The sequence below is a fragment of the Podarcis muralis genome, chromosome 1 (genome assembly GCF_964188315.1).
Source record: "Podarcis muralis chromosome 1, rPodMur119.hap1.1, whole genome shotgun sequence".
In the NCBI taxonomy this organism is placed as follows: Eukaryota; Metazoa; Chordata; class Lepidosauria; order Squamata; family Lacertidae; genus Podarcis; species Podarcis muralis.
In genome coordinates, this window is record NC_135655.1 from 40,397,114 (window position 1) to 40,420,630 (window position 23,517).

At 41.0% G+C, this 23,517-nt stretch overlaps 1 protein-coding gene across 2 annotated transcripts in view; it reads right to left on the bottom strand.

The window, feature by feature from the left end:
* Window positions 1-21,341, bottom strand: part of RASGRP1 (RAS guanyl releasing protein 1) — a 45,917-nt gene extending 24,576 nt beyond the window's left edge. Inside the window, exons 1-2 of one of the 2 annotated variants that reach the window (XM_077926507.1) lie at window positions 20,977-21,341; window positions 13,609-13,784 (exon numbers count right to left, since the gene is read on the bottom strand). In XM_077926507.1, the coding sequence (XP_077782633.1) occupies window positions 13,609-13,784; window positions 20,977-21,011 (211 nt within the window). In that variant the 5' untranslated portion in view covers window positions 21,012-21,341. Of the gene's footprint in view, window positions 1-13,608; window positions 13,785-20,976 lie in introns of those variants that run through there. The other variant, XM_028721904.2, reaches the window with a different exon arrangement.
* Window positions 21,342-23,517: the final 2,176 nt, after the last annotated feature.

Sequence of the window (23,517 nt, forward strand, 5' to 3'; positions counted from 1 at the left end):
AACAAAATTACAGTACCACCAACCATTACAACCAATGAATAATTACAACCAACCAAGCCAAGTCTGTGAAAATGCAATACACAATACATCATGTAGCAAGTTGACTCAGGCCCCATATTGGTCAAGGACCAGCTGACAGTGCAGTGGTGCCCCTTTCCAACTTGGTTTAGGCATTGTGAAACTTCCCAGAGATCTCTCTCTCTAGGAAATTTCACAAGATGTTTGTGACATTTCAGTTCTATGTAATGGAAAAATATTGGAGGAAAGCTGGAGTGGGTGCTCAAAAGACTGGGAAGTGAATTTAAGTGGGGGACCTAAGTCTCTTGGAGCCCAGCTGAGGATTTCATGGGTGTAGGTTCGTGATTCACCAACCCCAACCCCTCCTTTCTGTGTCGAAGCTCAGATATTGGGCAGGGAGGGTATTCCAAACCAGAGAAAGGAAGGTTCTTCCTTTTTGGGACCTTATTAATAGTTTACTCTATTGGTTCCCCAACCACAGTTTGATTAAAGAAATGTGGCATTGCATGAATAGTGCTTTTACAAGCAGGTAAGTGTCATCAGGCACCAGGCACATTCAAGGGTTCTGGAAGCCCTTCAAGTGAATTTGCATTCTTCCTTAAAACTACAGTGGTATTTCAGTTTACGAACTTGATCCATTCCGGAAGTCCATTCTTAAACCAAAGCCGCTCTTAAACCGAGGCGTGCTTTCCCTAATGAGGCCTCCCACCGCCAGTACCCTTCCACTGTTCGGCTTCCGTTTGTAGACCAAGGTAAAATTCGCTAACTACTTCCAGTTTTGCAGAGTTCTTATACCAAATAGTTCGTAAACAGGGCTGTTCTTAAACCGAGGTACAGTACCTGAAAAGTAACAAGTGCAAGGCCTACTCTCCAACAAAGCACTTAAGATGGGTTTATCTTGGTTCCCAAAAGAGTATCTTAGATTATATACAGACAGATTTTCAGTTAGACTAAATTGCCACTCAGGCTTACAGGGAAGTAAATCCAAGAACAGGACTGAATCAATTATCTAAACAAAGTGACAAATGACACTTTTTAATGCTAGTGAAAGTACTTGCTAAACATTAACACTCATTTTGCTGCAGGGCGTACTGGTGTGAACTATTTTCCCCAGTACTTACATTGAAGCCAAGGCTTACATTGCAAGTGTTGATAACCGCCTACGGTTCTGTGGCATTTGGCCAAATACAGTATTGCAATTTCATTCAGTTCTTAAGACACTTGCTGGTTTGAGTAGAAACATAAGCTCCTTGCTTGTTTAATACACAATATATTCCCCTGAAACAAGGTAAATGCATGCTCTAACATCTTTTAAAATGTTGCTAGATGTGAATAAAAGGCAACAAAGCAGAATTATATACGTTTGAAGCAATACTTTAAATGAATATAGTAATAATATGGGATATCCTTCTCTGTTACTTTAAGACTATCTCTAAGAGCTCTGGTTTTGACTGGAGCAGACCCCAATCAGCCATGAAGATCAGTGAGTCACTTTGAGTCAGTCACTCTCTCTGACCCTAAGCTACCTCACAGGATTGTGGTGAGGATAAAACAAAGGGGGGGGGAAGGAGCAGGTTAGGAAAACTGTATGGAAGGAAGGATGGCAACCCTTCTCTGCCAGCACCACTGCTCCGATAAAAATCAAAGTTCCCAGAAGCTTCTTTAAATTGTGTTTCTTTTTCTATAGCCAGGCAATCAAAACATGGTTTTCCCTTCCTTTGTTGTTTCCAGTCCATTTTAGCTTTAAAGATATTTGGGGAATAGGAATCTTTGTACTTCCCCTGTATTTTTCTAAGGAACCCACAGGAATTCAGCATCATGTGATGCTGAACGGTCTGCCTGTGCAAGTATATCAGCTTACCAGACAAAACAATCTCCCTTCTCCCCACCGCCACAGTTATGGTGGTTCTCCTGAACCCCCAAGCCAATTTCTGCTGACAGAGTTTGCTAGGTGACTCCATAATCATAAATAATTTAGGAAAGGATAAGAAAAGAAATGGAAAAGCAACCCGCACATGGTTCTAGGAGGAAACAGTTGTATTAATATATATCTATATTATGCATGTGTGCACACAGTTGCGCATGTGTTTATATATAACATTCTATGTGTGTGTGTGTATTTAGAACATTTGCAATCCCAAAGGTCCCAGCTAGAGAATACATACATACTAAAGCAAAGCAGCACACCAAAAAATAATATAGCATCAAAATATAATTCATTATAAAAAACCACAAAACCCTTAAACAGAATCAGCAAAACAATGAAGTTTACCCTCATTTTCATGTGACATGTATTACTTCAATCATAACTCTTGTGGGTAACAACATCACTTAACACAATTGCTTCAAAGCATTAAACAAATTATGAGTTTTATCAGTGTTCTAAAAAACAAAAGAAAATGATGAAAACCCAAAGAAACTAGGAAGAAGAGCGAGCGTTGAAGCTTTGGGGAGAGGCCATTCCACAGAGTTAGGACAACTACAGAGAAAGCCCTGCCCCCACTTCTCTTGACAACTTTACCTCTTGGAAGGGAAGTTGGAGATCTCAAAGATTATTTTAAAAGGCAAGTAGATTCATACAAGCAGATGTTCAAAGATACACTGACCCCAGGCTTAGGAAGGGCTTGGAAAGTAAGAACCAGCTCCTTTAACTGGGTCCAGATACTAACAGCCACCAGTATAGCTGGTTCAGGATTGCTCCTGTTGGTGCCCTTCAATTATGTAGGCCACTGTGTTAAAAGTAGACCCAAGGGTTCTTCAAAGCTGAACCTCCTATTACAGTGTTCAGTGAAGCAACTGGGTGTAGTTTGCATTAAATCCACAAAGATCTGGGGAGTTAAAAACTGACTACAGGTCCCAAATGCTGGATATATGCTAGGTATACCCCAAACTGTCCAGCAGCTCATAAGTTCTTTACTCAAAAGTAGACAGAACAACATCTATGCTATATTCTAAATCTTGGATTTTTCATACATTTTCATGCAGGAGCTACACACGCTGTATTAACGAAAGCATTAGAAGAGCACAAGTAGCAAACAGTATTCTTTTAAGTCAACTTCCGCACAGTTTCAATATGCACTTGAAGCTTGTTCAGTTTATCTTAGCCTTAACAAGTTGAACACTTTAAGCTTTATGAGACTCACTCTCATTTCTTCACTCTAATTTCCGCTTGCATACCTGTCAGTAAAACCACACACCCTGCTGGGAAGAAACCCTCTAAGTAAATGTTAAATGCGGTAGAAGCGTGTTGTTAGAATTACCACATTTTGCATTAGGAACCTGGTTTTAAATGTGGAATAGTTTAGTTATGGCTACTTTGCAAATAAAATAACGCCGCATTATAAAAATAGAATTATCTTGGAAATGCTGCTCATTATCAATATTCAGTGCTTTCTCAGTTTCAGAAATCATTTGCTCACATGCTATAAACAATATGGCTGCATTCATGTTTCCTACATATGTGGGTGTGTGTACAGTAATTCATACTCAGAGTAGACCCACTGAAATCAATGCACTTAAGTCCATTAATTTTAATGCGTCTACTGTGAGGATAGCTAGCAATGGTTATCACACAGGCCAAATTCTTCTTAAACTGACAGTTGAATTGGTTCACTGTATTATTTTCTCGCATTTTCTGCTTTGAACCACCCTGGGATCTTCGGATGAAGGGTTGTATACAAATTTAACAAACAATAATAATAATAATAATAAATAACTCTACGTTTTAACATTTTGTGCTAGCTTCAAATGCTGTCAGTGGGTTAGCTTACCCTGACATGCCACATAATTATGGGTCTTCTGTTTTTATTCCAGTCTCATTTCTCACTTTCCTAACAAGTCACAGATTGGGAGTCTGTGGCCCCTCAGATGTTTATTTTTGTAATAATTTATGAATCAACTTTTACAGGTGTTTCAAGGTAATTTACAAATCTATTGTAAAAACAGCTAGTATGTTGTTGGACTTTAAGCCCCATTAGCCCTAGTCAGAATGGTCAATTGTCAGGGATCATGGAAATTGATAGTTCAAGAGCATCTGGAAGGCCACACATTCTCCATCCCTGTTATAACTAGTACTGAAACAAGAAACATGGGCACACTTCAGATTTCAGGGACAGCAGAAATCAATATATATGACCCAACCCATCCTAACCTTGTTCACTTAGATGCTCTGATGGTTTCCACATAACTTAATTTCAAGTTGAGCATGCTTAGGGTCTGCAGGTTTAATAAGACATAGGGTTTGCCATACGTCCGGAATTTTCCAGACATACCTGGAATACTGCAGCCGAAAGCAGTGTCAGGGCGGAAACCGGCTAAATGTCCAGGAAAATCCAGACATATGGCAACCGATGTCAGCAGTGTTGTTTTTGCACACTTTCCTCAAAAATGTCCAATTTCTTTTCAATTTTGTTAAAAAAAGCTCAACAACTTTTCTGTCCAGATGTTCACTTTCTGAAATATGATAACCCTATAAGACATATCTTGCTATTCAGCTAAAAAGCTTTAGCAGTATGTAGAAATAAAATTAAAACAGAAACATAAAAAGACAGTGAACTGTTACATCTCCAAATAATGCTTTGCAGCAGATTTTCTCCCCTTTGAAATGCAGTTATTCTGTGGCAAGATCCATAGTCCACTATGTCAGAAACTACATAGTCCTCTACGTCAAAAACTGCATTTGATTAGCATTTGTACTCCCCAAGAAGTTTCTGAAATAGCATTAGTTATACATTTTAAATGGCGTCGATTACACTTTTAGCCTGCCCTTCTATTGAAAAGTTCCAAGGATGCCTTCCATTCTGTCACTGACCAGGTCAAGACCTGCTTAGATTTAATAATAAACACCATCGTGTGTTAATGTGGGCAGTTGTTTAAAGAGTGGTACAACTATAATTATAACTTTGCTTTTATTAGTCTCTTATTAGCCTTTCACCTCCACCTTCCTATGACAAGCACACCCAAGGAGGTTTACAAAACAAAGTAAATACACCATAAGACAAATAAAAATATAGTCATAACCCTAAAAACACAAACACATAGCAGAAGAAGAGGCATAATTCATGTGCAAGCAACAACAACAAAAAGTCTCCATAAAACTGGTAAGAAGGGAGCAGACGGACAAGCTTCCCTTGGAAGATTGTTCTACGGTTTAGGTGCCACAACTAAAAAGCCCCCTCCCGCCACAAATCATAATTCCATCAGCAAAGAGACAGGAAGGATAGCCTCAGATACCAAACAGAAATCTTAGGCAGGTTCATACCGGAAGCCACAATTCCTGAAGTATCCTGGTCCCAAGAATTACGGCATTAAAGGCCAAGGCCAGAGGTCCTCCTTCATGTGCCCCTTCCATAAGAGGCCCAGAGGGTGGTAACACGAGAACGAGCCTTTCCTGTGGTGGCTCCCCATTTATAGAATTCTCTCCCTAGGACGCCTTCATTACATATCTTTAGGTAGCAGGCAAAAACATTTCTCTATAACCAGGCCTTTGGCTAAATGACCTTTCTACGGTCTTTTAAACGTGGGGGGGGGGGTATTGATTTGTTTTGGTTTTATTATGTATTTTGTGTTCTCATTCTGTATTTTTATTTTGTGAACTGTCCTTTGATTTTCAGCGTAGTAAACAAATTTAATTAATAAATAAAATAAATTTGGAGCAGCATGTTTGGGGGGGAGAGAGATTGCTATTTTGTCTCCTTCCCCCTCCTTTTTGATATTTTTGGTGGGTTGCTTCATCACATTGTGTCTGTGGTATGGAAGGGCTGTTTGACTATATTTATCTGAACAATAAACTGACAGATATACTTCATACAGCAGAAAATACTTTCTATCCAAAAAATTCAAAACACTGGAAATCACAATTTTTACCCCAGCAGTTTTCATTGACTATATGATATTAATTCTTTGGTAAATGTTAGCAGTTACAGCTCATTGCCAACGAAGTTGCTCACCATTTTACACTGTTTTTAAAACAATTAAGGCTGAACGTTCATATTTATAGATAGCTGTTTTACATTAGTTAAACACAATCAGCTCTAGTTAGCAAATTAGCATTCTAAAGGGTTCTAAACAAGTCTTCTGTTCCTGTAATGTGATTACTTCCCTATTAACTTCATTTCAGTTGCCAAGCAACATAAAAGCTTTTATGCCACAATTACACTAGGATGAGTTAATGGCACAAAGATTAATCTCATTTTAATACAAAACAGTAAATCTTAACATGCGAACATTTGGGAGGAATAAAATCCAAGATGTACAGTTCAGGGCAAAGATGCTTTAATATACGTACATATTTAGAAGACAGATATGATATCTATTGAAAGATAAAAGAAGCAAAAGGTAAATAATTTGTTCCTATATTAAGTCCAAAGTTATATAACACAAACTACGTTGACTTATTTTTGCAATTTGTTAAGGGTCTGTATGAGTGAAATTAAATTGCAGCTGTTTATTGGGAAACTGATACATTTTCACTCTTGCAAATACATTTAATTAACTATATTCCTGTATTTCCATGTTGAATAGTTAAAACTATAGCAGTTTATTAAGTAATCTGAAGTACTATGACAAAAGGTATAATGGTCTTGTTTATCCTTAAAGATAAAATACCAAAGACTGGGGTTTTTTGTTTTGTTTTGTTTTTTAAAACGTATTAAATTATTTAAGATGCATTCTGAAGTGAGAAATAAACCATGCTGATACTGTATTTCAAGTCTCTGAAATCACGGGGAGCAAGTATAGACCCAGCCTGACAAGAAACCCTGCAGTTCTACCCGCAAAATAAAGGCCTAGGTCAAGAATTCAAAATTACTTTTTTTTAGTAGAGGAATGATGGTTGAAACATGCAGTACCGTTTTAAATAGACCTGCCATTTATGAATATATCTTGAAAATCTAAATGCAGCAAGAGATAGTGATTCTGAATTTAAGAGGGGAACCCTTGCTGATGAAGTCTCTTGACCCCAGTCACAAAGTGTCAAGGGAAGAAGTGAGTCAGAGAGTTGTCAGTTTGGCAAGAGGCTGAGGAGTCTAGTCTGCCCCTTCTCTCTTTGACCTAACAAATCCCAAGCATCCAAATAAAGTAACTCAAGAAACCTACAAAAAACATGCAGGTAGAGAACCAGCAGAGGTGAGGGGGCTTTCCAGCATTCTGTGTGAAGAATGTCACAGGTACAATTATGTGTCCCTGTGCTTGGTGCAATCAGCTCTTGACCCTCAGGGAACATGTTTGGCTGGCCTGGAGAAATTCAGACCAGTTGGCAGACCAAGTGTTCAGGGGCATGGCAGAGGTGTCACCACTCCCAGGGTGACAGTTCCTGTGCTGAAATAGAAAACGAGAGTCTTCTGGGGAAAGGGCATCACTCTAAGGAAGAAGGAAATGATGCCTTGGAAGGAACCTATTGGGGGGAGAGCAGAGAACAGATATCCTCCCATGCCAATGGTACTACTCCAGAGTTTATGACAGGCCTACAAACCACAGTGACTTGCTTGGTTGGTGTAAAGGTTGCAGATGTTGCATATCATCTAGCTATCCTAGTAGATAGGACCGAGGAAGAGTCCTGTGGTCATGGTGCACATTGGCTCGAGTGACATGGGGAAACGTAGACATGCAGTCCTGGAAGCAAAGTTCAGGTAGAAAGATAGCATTGATAAGTTCAAGATAATTTCCTTGAAATGCTAACCTTTACATGAGTGGGGCCATCTAGGCAGGCAAGGGTGAGAAGTCTCAATGCGTGGATAAGATGGTGGCATTGGGAGGTTGGGTTTGGATTTATTAGACACCAAGGAAAGCAGGGCCCATAGAAATGGGACAGGGCCTCACTGCTGGCATTTAAAATAGGGGGTGGGAGTGGGGAGGTGGCAGAGCAAGCTTATAAATTGATTGTTAAGGAAAAGCTGACGTGAGGAGATGGGGAATATTCTGTATGGGATCAATCATCTCTCAGGGACGTAAATGAAAATGTTTATGCTTTTCCACATGGGAGAAGGGTACAACTAGGCAATGACAGTGCAGGAGGATACAAACTGCCTTAGTATTTCTTCCTGAAATGAAAGGCGGTATACAAATTATTTTAAGAAAAATAATGATAGCAATTCAAAGAGGCTAAAGTGGCGTAAGGTAGAACACCCATGCCAGGGACATTTGGAAAGAGATACTATGCACAGATGCTTATATGCTAGAAGCCTCTGAGAAAAAGTGGGCAAGCTGGAGTGGTTGGTTTTAAAGCTCAGATCAAATATAGTGTGCACAATGGAAACTTTGTGGAACGGACATTAATGATAAGGTATCTCTGAATTCAACTCTACTGAAAGGTCAGGGATGGAGCACACTGGATGTGGTGTCTTTTTTTACATCAAAGAAGGCACAGAGTTCAACAATCTCAAAAAGGGAATACACCTACACAGAATCATTGGGGATGGCACTAATGGGTCCCATGAGTAATTTAGTACTGGGAATGTACTGCCAATTGCCTGGCCAAAATGCTCAACTTGAGATGTAGGATGAACTCCACAGGTATTCACAGGGCAAAATGATGTAGTAATGAGTGACTTCCATTATCCTCATACAGACAGGGTACATGCATGGCCCAGCCACAACAAAAAAGGTTGTGCTGGGCTTAATCTTAAGTGGTGCTAAGGACCTGGTACAACATGTAACGTTGCTGAACTGACTGCTAGCACTATAGTCACCTCACCAAAATTCAACATACATGCAAGCAGGGACAACTGTTAAGAAAATTCAACATGAACGCACTTCTAAAAAATGTGGGATTGGTAAAAAGGAAGTTGAAAGGGGAAATCAAATCTCTCCAGAATGCTTGTTGGTTATTCAAAATTACAACAATAATACAGATTAGGAAAGGTGCCAACAAGACCAAGAGAATGCCAGCATGGCTAATGACTAGAGTCAAGGAAGCTATTAGGGACAAGGCAGCTAACTTCAGAAAATGTATGTCTTGTCCAAATGAGAACAAAAAGGAATGCAACCTTTGGCAAAAGCAGTGCAAGCAGACAATAAGGAATGCAAACAAAAGAATTCAAGGAGCACATTATTTAAAACACTATACCCAACAATAACAAATTATTTAAATACATTAGAAACAAGAAACTAGCTAGAGAGGCAATTGTACGGTACTTTGGACGACAAAGGCACCTGTCTGTGGTATATTCACACACAGGTATCTTTGTCATCCATGACCCACCTTACACAAAGACCACCCTACGCAGAGACATCCAGTCCCTTCTACCACCTGCCACATTAATTAAGGTTAACCTTGTAGGGAGCATAGCTGGTTTGCCTTCTGCCAAGTCCTTGCTCTACTTCAATTACATGGGTGTTGCGGAAAGACCCAGCAACCTTTCCCTAGCTACAAAAACTGTAGAGCAGCAATGCCAAATAGGTATTGCCATGGAGACCTGAAGGACAATGCCCTGCTAAGAGAAGCAAACCTCATTACTGAGCCATTTAAAAACATGTAACAGTAACCTCCTGTTTTTTAGTTTTCATGTTATGAGAGACAAGCAGTATCTCCATTTAAAATGAAAATCTGAGATTCCTGTGTTTTCATCATGGTCTACATGTTAGTCTCCCAGCTCAATCCCAACACAATAGTTACAGTTTAATACAATTGTCTTCACAAATCACATTTGTACCATTTTCAGATGTGGACAGCAAATGCAATACTGGGGGGGGGGGGGAGTCCAAGAATTCTGCCCCTGACAAAAAACAAAAAACCCTAGACAGAATTACTGTCAGGAAGCGTAAGCTCAGGACTCATTTTAAGTGCCAAGACAAGATTTCCACAAAGCAATACTGTATCTATCTACCTTATAGGGTTTGCATCTATAAGGCGGCCAAGTTTTGGTCTAAACGACAATGAGTTTGTATATCAACAGGAAATCCTAAGCATTTGCCCTCCCAACCACAGTTCAAACCTTTTTATACTTCAACAAAATGAAATATTGTTATGTTTATAATTTGTGGAAAATCAACAAAGATTTATATTAGAAAATGAAACGCAATTACAGATTTTTGAAATCAAAACCTTTGTATATTTTAAGAGTTAAGGGTCTTAACAGCAGTAATTGCAAATTACTGACACCAACAGAGCAACTACACTGACTACTGCTTTTATTAACTTAAGACGTATCACTTCTTCTATTTGAGGCAGGAGAGCAGAATCCTTTATTCCCTTCACTTCTGCTGATCTCCAACTAGGGTTGGGTGAATATGTCAATTTCAGTTTATCTTTTTTTTTTTCCCCAGTTCTCCACATTTCCACATAGGCTTGCAACTTTTTTTCTTTAAGTCCTCATGAAAATCCAACAACATTTCAGTGCAAATTTATCCAAAATTTTCCTTAATAATTGCATGCAATTTTTCCAAATATGCACATTTTTGCAAAGCAATGTCCCCAAATATAATGTATTTTAATGTTGTTTTCACTAATATATGAATTTATATATGCTTTACCATAGTATGTGCTTTCTTTGTACACATTACTTGACTGATGAACTGAATTGCAAAATTCAAAGAAATGTGTTTTGGTTTCATTTTGTTTCAAAAAGTGCAGATTTTAAAAGTTTAAATGTTTAAATGCAAACTGGATTGAATTTCTCCCCTATCGCTATCTCCAATGCAATGTTTATACTTTCCAAAAATAAACAAGAAACTTCCTTAAAGCTGCTTATCTGGCTGTACCACCTTCAATTCATGATGTTTCAAAAGCGCTAGGAAGTCCCAAGAGACAACACAATGCACATTCTTAAAATAGCATCAAATCAGTTTTAAATAGCATTAAATCTTTCACTATCTATGGAACAGACAGTGTTCTTAATTGTTATTTCAATTAAGAAATTTTGGTTTTCTGTGGTCCAGTCCCCAATACTCAAACTAAGTTGAACCTTGGAAAAGGTTATGTCTGCATATGACTATAATTTAGGCAAGACACCCACAGACTCCTGACAGCAAATAGAAATGAAAATGCATCAAGTTTTAATAGCCTTAGTACAAAGAATTTGTAATCCGTGCTTGCTGTTTCCCTCAGAGCATTACTAGAACATATTTAAAGCAGTTCCGTTCCACAGCCCATTTCTATTCACTTTTACTCAAACCTAAATGCACAGAAATACAACTTAGGCTGAAATTGCGACATATTTGCTTGGAGAAAAGTTACACTGTACTTAATATAACCTACCTACTTCCATGTTCAAATTAGCAGCTTGAAATACAAGTTTCAAGTCGCATTTGCACAGAGTTGTTTGCATCAGAGAGGGGCGGAGATGTCTTCACCTGATACACATGGCCTTCTTGTTTCTTTGCCCCTGTAATTCCTTTCATTAAGCGTTTATGTGCTCTACTGGCGCAACAACTGTTAAGGGTATGTTCACATTATCGGTTACGCAGCATCCAGTTTCCATACACACTGAAGCTGGTTTCAGAAACAATGCACCAAGCAGCAGTATTTATCAATAAGCTACAGGTTTGCTATTGGTTGTGACTAACATCTTGCGAATGTGGCTTCAAAAATTAGCGGATGGAAGCACACTGGATGTAGTAAGTGGTAATGTGAACACACCTTAAGGCAAAACCCGAAATGATAGTTTGCATTTGATACATTTAACACGCTTTCAAGAAAGAGGTGAACAGACTGTGTTATTGTGGACCAACAGTTTAGTTCTTCTAATTCATTTTATTTTAAAAAAAGGAATAATAGTACATTTGCTTAGGTAACTGTGAAAGCATGAGTTTTTAGTGAATAAAGCTAGGGTCCCCAACACAGAGTCCCTGAACCTTCCATTTCTTATTTTTTAAGTGTGTGTGTGTTTTAATCCCTTGGGTAATGCTGTGCTGCTAAGTGAGGCATCCAGCCCCCCCACCCTCATATCTCCCTTTTCCCAGATTGCCTCTGGGTCCCATGTGGGTGTTCTGTCCACTTTATTTCTTTGGCTGTTGGGGGAGGTTTTCCTGATTTTTGGTTGGAGGTGGTTCTCCCATAAGTTTTTTCTGTTATTTTTTTTTTCAGAGGTGTATGGCTTGCCTTGGTTTTACCGGGGGTTTTTTTGAAGAAGGATAATTGCCTGTGGTTTTTTGTTTTGTTTTGGAGGTTGTGGGTGTTTTGCCTGTTGTGCGTGGAGGTGTCTAAACATCTCTGGTTTTTCTTCTGTGAAATGGGAATTTTGTGATTTTTAGATTTCCAAATGTGTCCCCAGGCCCCAAAACACTGGAACCCAGAGGAATCAAGCATATGCATTACAATGAACTACATATGATACTATGGAAACCAAGAACAGGGTGCAAAAAATGATTACTGTAGGTTCCATAGCATGAGTTCTTCACCCAATATGCATTTTGCTTTGTAAATGCTTTGTCAAAACTAAATAATGTGCATGACTTTCCTCTAAAAGTGCTGAGAGGATTAGTCATTGTTTGGAGCATGATTCAGGAAGGTAGAGTGCTAAGTGCTAAGCCTATTCAGCTTCTCTAAATCATTTACTGGAAAGAAAGCTATCAATGTGTATTATGGCACATGCATATGAACAAAAATTCAGATGGCTTGGCCAGTCATTTGCACTTGATAAGCAGTGCATCATTTATTCCTTCCCTCCTACATATAGAGACAAAACCACATTTTATTTGCCTACAGCTGGAATAATGCACACCTTCAACTGTATGTTGATAACACTAAATCACAATCTATGCCAATTCATGCGGCATGAATGGTACAAATTATTCAAAGCACAGTGTAAAAAACATCAGAACTACAAATATAAACAATAGTGTTGGAAATATCCCCCACCCCCACCCCCCAAAAAAAACCTTATCAGAATTCTACCATTTATCATTTAATGGCTTTTGTTCACGTGTATTTTATGAACATAAATGACAACAAAGCTAAGAAAGAAGCTGGTGAGAAATAGTAAAAATTTAAGCATCTAAGACGGCAATCCTAGGTACAGTTACTTGGGAGTAAGCCCCACTGAACTCAATAGGACTTACTTTTGAGTAAAAGCCATAGGATTCAGTTGCATGATGCTAAATTTGTTCAAAGGTATTCTGTCAGCAAAAGGGGGGAGTGAATAATTCATATGCTAAGTAAAAGCTATACCACTGAGCTTTTTTACTTCATAACATTCTCTTTTATAAGAAAGCTATTATTTCCCTTTGGTGCTAAACAACAGTACCCCCCCCCCCCCCTGCAACCATTCATTTAGCTAAGATGCAAGTTTTCCCAAAAGATAGCATGAAACAATACCCAGATTTTAACATTTCAACTGAGTTCTGCAACAGTCTACATGCATTTCCATGTGTCTAATATTTATTCAGAAGTGTGGACAGGGGGAGGGGATTTAATAATTCCACAAAGATTATAACTGCCACACTTGTTCTTTCTGCAAGGACAGCACTTAACACTGATAAACATTCTGGACACACACAGAGTGATACTCACATAACAACATATGAAGACTCAAGTGTAAGAGCAGTGATGAATGTACTTGCACCTGATTATATCTAACACACTGCAAAACGAAGGACCCAAAATGCTACAGAGCTACAGTCTTAAAATAGTTAAAGACAGATCACTCAACTCACCGAAAGAATGAATACAAGTATCAATAAGGTCATCTAGGCTGGCTCCCTTGGCTAAGTGACCCAAAGACATTGTTATGTTGAACTCAGCAGTTCTGGCAAGATCTGAATGGGAGCAACAAATCTCCTCCAGCTCAACAGCTGCCTTTGGATCAATGCTGCATCCTTGTGAAGCTTTCCTAAAGGGGAAAAAATAGAAGAATTACATGTGAGAGCACCAACACTTAAGTGAGAAATTTAACAACAGTCTCTACAGCAGGTTGGAATAGAAGACGCTTGACTATTAAGCTCACAGGAATCGGGCTATTCAAACATTCCCCTCCCACCTAGAAAATGCATCAAATAAGGTTCCCTGTTTTGTAGAAGACATTCCCTTCTACAAATGTACTCATTGCTCCATGTATTCTAAGAGCCACATGTGGCTCTCACAGCACACAGACCTCTTCATTATTGTGAAGACCTTTTATCCATTACTTTTTTTAAAGCATATATTAGAAACAGCAAACAAACGAACAACCACACCTTGCACCGTCAATTCAATTCATCCAAATAAAACAAGGCAGCAAAAAAATACATCCCACTATATGGGAAAAAATTCAAATAAATGTCCAGCTTCTGTGGCACATTTTGTAAATACAAGACTACAGAATTCTGGGAAACTGTATGCTTATTTCTATTGCAAGCAAGCAAGCAAGCAAGCAAGCAAACAAACAAACAAACAAACAAACAAACAAAAAGACAGCTTGAGAACATTCATAAAGTAACAAGCTCTGGTCCTCCGTCTAAGTTCTGGACACTAGGACTTCTCTGGCCTCCCCCACAACCACTTTTTGCAAGGACTAAACAAGCAGCTCCTGAAACCCATAAGACTTCTACAGCCACTTTGGAAGCTAGTTGCTCAGCAAGAGAAAGGCATTTTGAGAGATGGGTATCTGGAAGAGTGAGGAAGCGCTTGAACCTTTTTCCTCCCAGCAGCTTCAACCCTCCAGTTTCCATACCCACAAGATGCTTCCTCCCCTCCCCATTCTGTGGGGTTCAAAACAAGTGTTCCAGGTTATTTTGGAATACACCCATTATTCTGATATATTTCATAGAGATTTGATCAGTTCTGTCACATGGATCGGATGCATCTCCCCATAAAACTTAGAAAGGCATTGTAAATTAACTATATCCCAGACCTTCGTGACTCAACTGATGATGCCAATTTCTGCTTTCACTCCTTAGCTATCAGTAATTTTGCATCAGCTTACACCTTATCATTTTTTAAAGAAGATTTATTTTATGTATTTTTATACCATCATACAAGTGCATTCCCAGGCTGGTTTACAAAAAATAATTCACCCTCCTGCTCCTTAGCACAAACCTTTAAATAGCCTAGTAAAACAGTGCAAAAATCCACGGCTATCTTAATAACTTGTTTAAGTTAATGCCCGTACCATTTCTGGTACAATATACTTTTCCTTCATATTTGTGTTACGTATTTTATTTTTAAAAAGTAATGATATACAGAAAAAAACAGTTTATGGGTTCCTTCTCTTTTTTCATACTCTGAAATAGCCAGAGAACCAAGGTGAAACTATGCAAATAGACAGGGGACCTATTCTTAACAGTTCTCATTATGTTCAAAATGGAGTAGAATGTGCATGGCCATTAGGGTAGCACATGCATCCAGAGAACAGGAAGCTGCCTTTACACTGCATCAGACTGGACCATCTAGTTCATTACTGTCCACAGTGATAGGCAGAAGCTCTCCAGGAGTTCAGATAGGGTCCTGCCCCAGCCATGACCTAGCATGACCAAATTCAGCCTTGAGCTCTATAGTGAACTTAGATACAATGCTTCACCTTCTCTCCAAATGAATGGCTGCCATTCACTTCTGTGGAAAATATGTAAAGCGCACTACTTGGGAACACTGTTGCAGGGCGGGGCAAAATCTGTTCCCTTTTTGTAAAGGTAAAGGGACCCCTGACCATTAGGTCCAGTCGTGGCCGACTCTGGGGTTGCAGCGCCCATCTCGCTTTATTGGCCAAGGGAGCCGGCGTACAGCATCCGGGTCATGTGGCCAGCATGACTAAGCGCTTCTGGCAAACCAGAACAGCGCACAGAAACGCCATTTACCTTCCAGCTGGAGTGGTACCTATTTATCTACTTGCTGGAGTGGTACCTATTTATCTACTTGCACTTGACGTGCTTTCGAACTGCTAGGTTGGCAGGAGCAGGGACCGAGCAACCGGAGCTCACTCTGTCGCACGGATTCAAACTGCCAACCTTCTGATCGGCAAGTCCTAGGCTCTGTGGTTTAACCCACAGCGCCACCCATGTCCCTCCCTTTTTGTAGAAGCACTCTAAAGTTAATAATGGATGTTTGTTTCTGAACTTTTAAAAATGTAGGGCCACCCCACATTTTGAAGAATGTTCTGCCAAGATGAACATCCATTTAGGTTTTTTAATATATACATATCTGTAGAGGCCTAAGACTGTTACAATTAGGACAGAGGGTCCATGGCACTTACCCGCCAACTGTCTGGGACATTCCATTTTGCGAGAGCACAGTGGCCAAATATGTGCAAGATCATGGCCAGATGTGTGCCTTGCGTGAGATTGTGGAGCCCCAAAATGCAGGTTTCTGGGTGCCGTGCTCTTGCACAGGTCACGGGACTTGCATTGGAGTGTGGCCCGGAAGACACACAGCCCAGTTTTGCACTGGGACACGCTGGAGGGTATGGTGGCACCATTCACATACCAAACACTACCACAGATATATCAACATTTTCAAAAGTAGGGAATTCATGCCTTGGCTTTTGAAAAACAGGGGGTCAGCAGTACTTAGGTGATTGGGAACCACTGCCCTAAAGAACTGTCAGATGAATATCATCTAGAACTGGTGATTTGCTACTTTTTACAGCTTGTTAGCTAGGAGTCAATCTGCATGCTCCTTTAAACACATCTTTGAATACTGTGGATTCCCATGGTGTTGTCATTTCCCCCCTTTTATTTTCAGCCAAAATCAGCTGCACAGAGTCCTAAGGAATCAGGGCCACAGTGTAGTTAAAGTGGGAATTAATCCTTTGCCTTTTACCATTTTCCCACTGAAAATCCCCACTAAATTGGTTATTTGCTGCCATGAGCAATGCTGTACATCAGCGCTGCCCACCTTCATGTTCTCATCATGTTATGACGCCCAGGCAAAGTGGGAAGGAGGAAATTACATTTCACTCATCCAAAGTTCCACTTGGCAGTCCAAAGATAATTCCAGTTTAGGTTCCCCATCCCATTTCAGCCTCAGCAGCTAGGAAAAGGCAGCAAAAACTAGGCAAAGCATTTTCTGATTCACAGGCCAATGGAGATGATCCACCTTAGAACCATCTCAATCACTGATTTCCAGAGAAGTAGCCATGTTGCAGGAAAAGCACAGTGTCTCGTGGCACCTTAAAGACTAAAAAATGTTTTGTGGCATAAGATTTCATGGACCACCACCCGCCTCATCAGATATTTACTCACATCATATAATTGCAATCCACTTCATCAGCTATTGAGGCTTTTATAAGCTCACTTGTGGGGAGGGGGGAGTTCCTCCAACAGTCCCTTTCCGATGGTTTATCAGTCAAGTGCTAACAGCCAAAAGAACTAACCCAGTAAGACCCAACCACTTTTTAAATGAGTTTTGCATTAATTTTAGTTTTCTTTTGATGCTGTTAGCCACTCTGAGTTACCACCGATAGAGAAAGATGAGGTAAAAATCGAATGAATATGCTGTCCTACAAACACTGCCTCACATGGAGCTTCTGTCCTCACATCTTCAGAAATAAGATCAGTAGGAAATCTCTGCACCGACTACATCCATTATTACCTTCAGAGAAACCCTGTGGTTTCTCTGTAAGTGCTCATGTTTTGCATATATGAAAATGTCTTACAGCACTGTGATATTTGTTGCAGTACATTAATCACCCTGCACAAAAAACACCAGGCGACATCTAACCGTGAACTGCTAAAACATAACATACAAACAAACCCTTAATCACACAGTACAGGGACCCAAACTAACCACAAGCTCCCTCTGTCTGACAATAAGGGGAAGAGGCTGAAAGAAATTACATTGCAGTCAGACTGTAGACCCCTAAGTCACTTCAATTGTCCCTGGACATTAATTGCGTAGGGTCAAAAAATAAAATTGACTAAGTCTGAATAAAGGGATTGTCTTCAGTAAATTATACCCGTTACATTGTACTGAATGCTATGAATCTTGGAAAGTTCCTGCCCTGGAGGAAGTGTATCATAAGTGGTTGTGAGCATGCTCCAGCTATAAAGCCACAACCAGCACAGTGGGGTAAGGGACTGTCATCTGCCCTGACTTTTTAATGTACCTGAAGAGAACAGCTGACTCAAACAGACCTGCTTGAAACATCAAGCCTGACAAGTGGTTGAGACTTCCTGCTCACTATTCTGGAGGAAGTGTGTAACTGGGGCCTTGTAATCATGCCCTAGGCTGGAGTTCATAGTCACAAACACAGGAGAGACAAGAGTCTGTCAGTTTGACTTGAGTAGTATGGACAGTCTTCCCTTTTCTGCCTCTGAATTAACCTGTGATGGGAGAGTAGGTTTGACAAGAGCGGGCTCTGGGATATGGTGACTCCTTTTATCCTGTACTATTATTGTATTAATTAGTTGTGACTCATTCTTCTCTTAGTTTCTGATAGTTGGGTGGGTATATCTGAATCGTTTATTATATTGGCTGCTAGAGTGAAAAAATAAATGTGTATTTTTTGCTAAAACAAAGGTTGCTGTATTCATGAATTTTGCACTGGTATTTAGTTGAACTGTTATTTTCTGAAATACTGAACTGAAGGTCTGTTTCAAGTTTCTTGTAGCATTTTATTGTTAGATGATGTTTCATGTTGTTTGCCTGTTGTGCTAGCATCTTTGAACTTCCTTTTGGAGAAAACAGCAGGGTCAAATGTATTATCATCCTATAAAGCTCTGATTGGTGATCTATTTATTGAGGCAGATTTCTGCAATATATTGCACTGGGGCATCAGCAGCAATACTATGCACATATCTGTAACACACATTTTATAAGTGCAAGAGTTTCGTTAAACATACTTAATGTTCATTCTGTCCTTCATAATGAGCTAATGGTCAGATTTTCCATGCTGCATACAGGTGACCACAAATCTGAAACCAGGCTCCTGGTAAGCATGACTATCAGTCTTCCTAAAAATACTTAGCCTCTTTTAGCATCTCACAAAAAGGTCAGATGGTGCTAGACCCAGTGCTTTTTCTTTTTTTGGAAAAAAGGTGCCAGTACTCACCATGAAGTTGTTACAGTAAGTGCCATACTTTTAACATTTGAATAAATAAGGTGTTGGTACTGTGTACCCTTGAGTACCCTCTGAAAAAAAGCACTGACCATTTCCACACAGCACAAAATCATGCCTTTCTGGTGCTATGTGTGCCGCCTGTTAAGAATATTAATAGTGAGACAGAACCACAGAAATCAAATCTATATTCTCATCAATGCAGGTCTCACATTCATATTACAGACAATTGCAGAAACACCACTAAAGCTCAATATATAATGCTAAACAGTGGACTAACATTACTAACATGAGCTACAGGGAGCCTTGGGCTCACACTTCCGGAACAGCTGCAAGGAAGCAGTAGGAAGCTTTGGTTCATTCTTGTAATACCAAACTATGGTTTAATGTTATGCCTGAACACAGCCAAGGTGTGTAGATCCACCCTTAAGAGAGGGAGGGGTAAAGAACATGCAAGGATGGATGTTTGTCCCTAGTATCTTACTTCTGTGTAATTTGGAAAGGGTTTGTCTATATTTTTTGCAATTCATTTTACTGTACTACAAATTCCCTTTGCAAAAATTATGTGGTCCTACAACAAATATGCTTCTGAATGCAGCAAGCAGCAGCAGCAAGCATTTTTTAAAACAACAACAACAGGGTGGTAGAAAAATTATCGTATTTTTTGCTCTATAAGACTCACTTTTTCCCTCCTAAAAAGTAAGGGGAAATGTGTGTGCGTCTTATGGAGCGAATGCAGGCTGTGCAGCTATCCCAGAAGCCATAACAGCAAGAGGGATCGCTGCTTTCACTGCACAGCAATCCCTCTTGCTGTTCTGGCTTCTGAGATTCAGAATATTTTTTTTCTTGTTTTCCTCCTCCAAAAACTAGGTGCGTCTTGTGGTCTGGTGCGTCTTATAGAGCAAAAAATACAGTAGCTCACAATATTTATTTGTAAGAAGTTTTGGGGACCCTGCACAATTTGTGTGGTGGCAGGGAGCGATTTCTCCCTGTGTTCCTTGGGGGAAGGATTCAAGCTCTGAGACAGCTTGCCAATGTTGCTCCCCCTGCCCCGCCAAATCTGACTTCACATCTATGCCCTGGGATTGCACTAGAAGACAAGGGGGAACTTCCACTTCTTTCCCCCATGCTCCCCACTAAGGAAACCACTGCGGGACAGATTGGTGCCACCTTGTTCGTTCCGCTGACATACTGAAATGTTGTTCATGACGAAAAGCACTGTCATGCGCTGCCCATGGTCAATACCTGTTTGGGGAGGGAAGCACTTTGACTCCACCCACCCAATATTTTCCTGCAAAAGTCGGCTACTCTTTTACTAGCGATAAAGGTCAACGCCTAAACTTTGGACCGCCAGCCCCCTGGACACCCAGTGCAGAATCATGAGTGGGATCTAATTATATTAAAGCCTTACTTGTCGGTTCCATATTTATTAGTGAAAACGAAAGTGAGCCCTTGACTTAAGCCTCCTGATGCTCTGCTCATTTGGGCACACAGAAACAGAGGGGCACATTTTTTGGCTAGGTTAAAGGAGTAACCTTATACAGAACCAGCTGGCCCTCCATTCACTTTTCTAATTGAAGTGTAAAAACAAAAAAATTCCTTCCAGTAGCACCTTAAAGACCAACTTAGTTGGTCTTTAAGGTGCTACTGGAAGGAATTTTTTTGTTTTGACTATGGCAGACCAACACGGCTACCTATCTGCAACTAATTGAAGTGTGTGGTTGTTGTTTTTAATGCTTCTCTCAGCTCACTCACCACCATTCATATAGAAACGTCCAGCTGCTTTGGGAAAGGGAAGATAGATAGATAGATAGATAGATAGATAGATAGATGATAGATATAAACTCCATGCACTCCTCGGCCCCAAGCTGAAAAAGTTCGACGCTTCCCCGCCTTGCCAAGCGTCTTTGTTCCCCGCTGCCCACCGTGTGGATGGAAGAAGATGCCCGTCGGAAAAAAACAAAAGGAGGGAAGCCGGGACTCAGACAAGACGTGCGCCGCCCGCTGAGGGGAGAGAAGGAGGGAAGCAGCTCGGGGCATCTCTACGGACACTTACAGGGTCGGGCTCCTCCTGCTCTTGGCGGTCTCCATGTCTGCGCCGACCTCAGCCCTCCCGCCGGGTCGCCTCGAGGCTCCCTCGGAGCGCCGCGCGCGCAGAGCTCAGCGCCGACTGGCCGCGCGCGCATCGCTGCCCGTCTCCGCCGGCGCCCTCGTGCCGCCCAGGCTGGCGGGGAAGGTCGAACTTTTGCGCTCGCCCAGCAGCGGAGTCGAAAGGAGCCCGGAGCCGGAGGGGAAGGGAGGGGCGGGGCCGGGGCTAAGCAGAGCTTCTCTCCCCTCCCTTCCTCCCTCCGGCTCGAGGAAGTGGTGCTCCGAAGCAGTGGCGAGTCTCCGGAGGTGGTCATGCGCGCGCGAGGGTTGGCTAGATAAGGGCTGCTCGAAGCCCGTTCCTTCCTCGCCCGCGAGGGACCTCCTTTCTGGGGCAGCCGTCGACATCGAGCGGGACCGGCGCCTTTTATTTTTTTAATATATTTTTTGCTCATTTGGGGAGACCCTCAGGCTTTCGAAAGCGGCGTCACGTGGCGGAGACCCCGGGGGGGGGGTGCGAGGGAGGGAGGGGAAGCTGCACCGGTTGAATTTCTGCCTGTCGTGTAGCGCTTACCCGAACCGTTTTTCTGGGAAGAAAAGGCGCCTCGCGGAGCGGTCCTGTCCTACGTTTGCACTTGTTTCAGTGGGATTTAATAGGACCGCTGTCTCAGCCTGCCGGGCCGTGCTCTTTGCTTAAGAGTAGCCTCACTGGCAGGCTCATATACGTGAGATTTCCCCCAGGTAAAGGGTTTGGAAGACTGAAATCGGACTTTCACATTTCTTTGCTCCAAAGGGCCGAGAGCGAGAGTCGCATCTTAGCTCTTTCTGTCTATATACTTAGTTACAGGTAGGTAGCCGTGTTGGTCTGCCATAGTCGAAGCAAAATTTAAAAAATCCTTCCAGTAGCACCTTAGAGACCAACTAAGTTTGTTACTGGTATGAGCTTTCGTGTGCATGCTTGGTATCTGATGAAGTGTGCATGCACACGGAAGCTCATACAAGTAACAAACTTAGTTGGTCTCTAAGGTGCTACTGGAAGGATTTTTTAATTTTGTTTTGTCTATATACTTGATATTGATTGTCAATAATAGTGTCATTGGCCGGGGGCGGGGAGATTGTCCACATCCTTATGGGCATCGCTAGTGCCTTAAAAATCAATACAAACTGAGAGCTTTGTGGCTCCTTAAAGGCTAGCCAACTTATTGCACATTTTGGGGATTATAGTTTATTTCATCAGATGCATGAAGTGTTACCCTGAGTTGACAGGTGTATGGGGTCAAAAGCAAAAAGTACAGTATGACAATTCTATGTAGTTGGAAATAAGAAAAAATCACAACAGCGATAATTGATGATAACAGAATCATCCCAATTTTGTCTTGTTCCATAAACTCATCCCCAGGGCATCCTACCCTATAAAAAGCAATATTCAGAGTAGTGGTTTGCACAACCCACTTAGGAAGATAATAACATAATAAAATTCAGAACAGTAACAATTAATTCCCATATGGGAATCAAACCAGCAACCTTGGCATTACGAGCATCACGCTCTAACCAACAGAGCTATCCAGCTTCTGTTCCTGGTTTATTCTATTCTTCTTCTTACATGAAATCTTGTGTTGCAATAAATCTTCATGGTTCCAAAAGACGCACTTGTGCTCATGTCTCTGCACTGGCTCTGTGCTCATGCCAGGAAGCATGAGGCCGAGAGGAAAAGCTGTAGCTCAATGGCAGAGCACATGTTTGCATTCAGATCCCAGGCTCAGTCCCTGACATCTCCAGGTATAACAGGATATGCCAGTGTGTGAAATCCAGTCAGACAACCTGTTTATCAATTTCTTCGCAGAGAAATAGACAGCACTGGCTTTTTAAACGAGCATTCATTAGGATTTGGTTTGTAAAGCATGGACCACTTATAAACGCCATCTCCAACCCTCAAAAGATTCCATCAACGGTGTCTCCGAAAAATTATACACATTCGGGAAAATAGGCAAACTAATGGCAGTGTACTGGAAGAAGCAAAGATCACCAGTGTTAAAGCAATGATTCTTCAACATCGATTTCGTTGGACTGGTCATGTTGTTTGGATGCCCTGATTATCGTCTTCCAAAGCATCTACTCTATTCCGAACTTTAAAATGGAAAGCGCAATGCTGGTGGTCAACAAAAGAGGTTTAAAGACTCTCTCAAGGCAAATATAAAAAATGTAGTATAAACACCGACAATTGGGAAATGCTGGCCTGCAAGTGCTTAAATTGGAGAACAGCCTTTACCAAAGGTGTCATAAAATTTAAGATGCTTGAACTCAGGATGAAAGGGAGAAATGGGTTAAGAGGAAGGCACGTTTGACAAACTTTCACCATGATCAACTCCCACCCGGAAACCTATGTCCCCACTGTGAAAGGATGTGTGGATCCAGAATTGGCCTCTACAGTCACTTATGGACTCACTGTTAAGACCAGGTTCATAGAAGACAATCTTACTCGGCTATGAGTGATCACCAAAGAAGAAGAAGA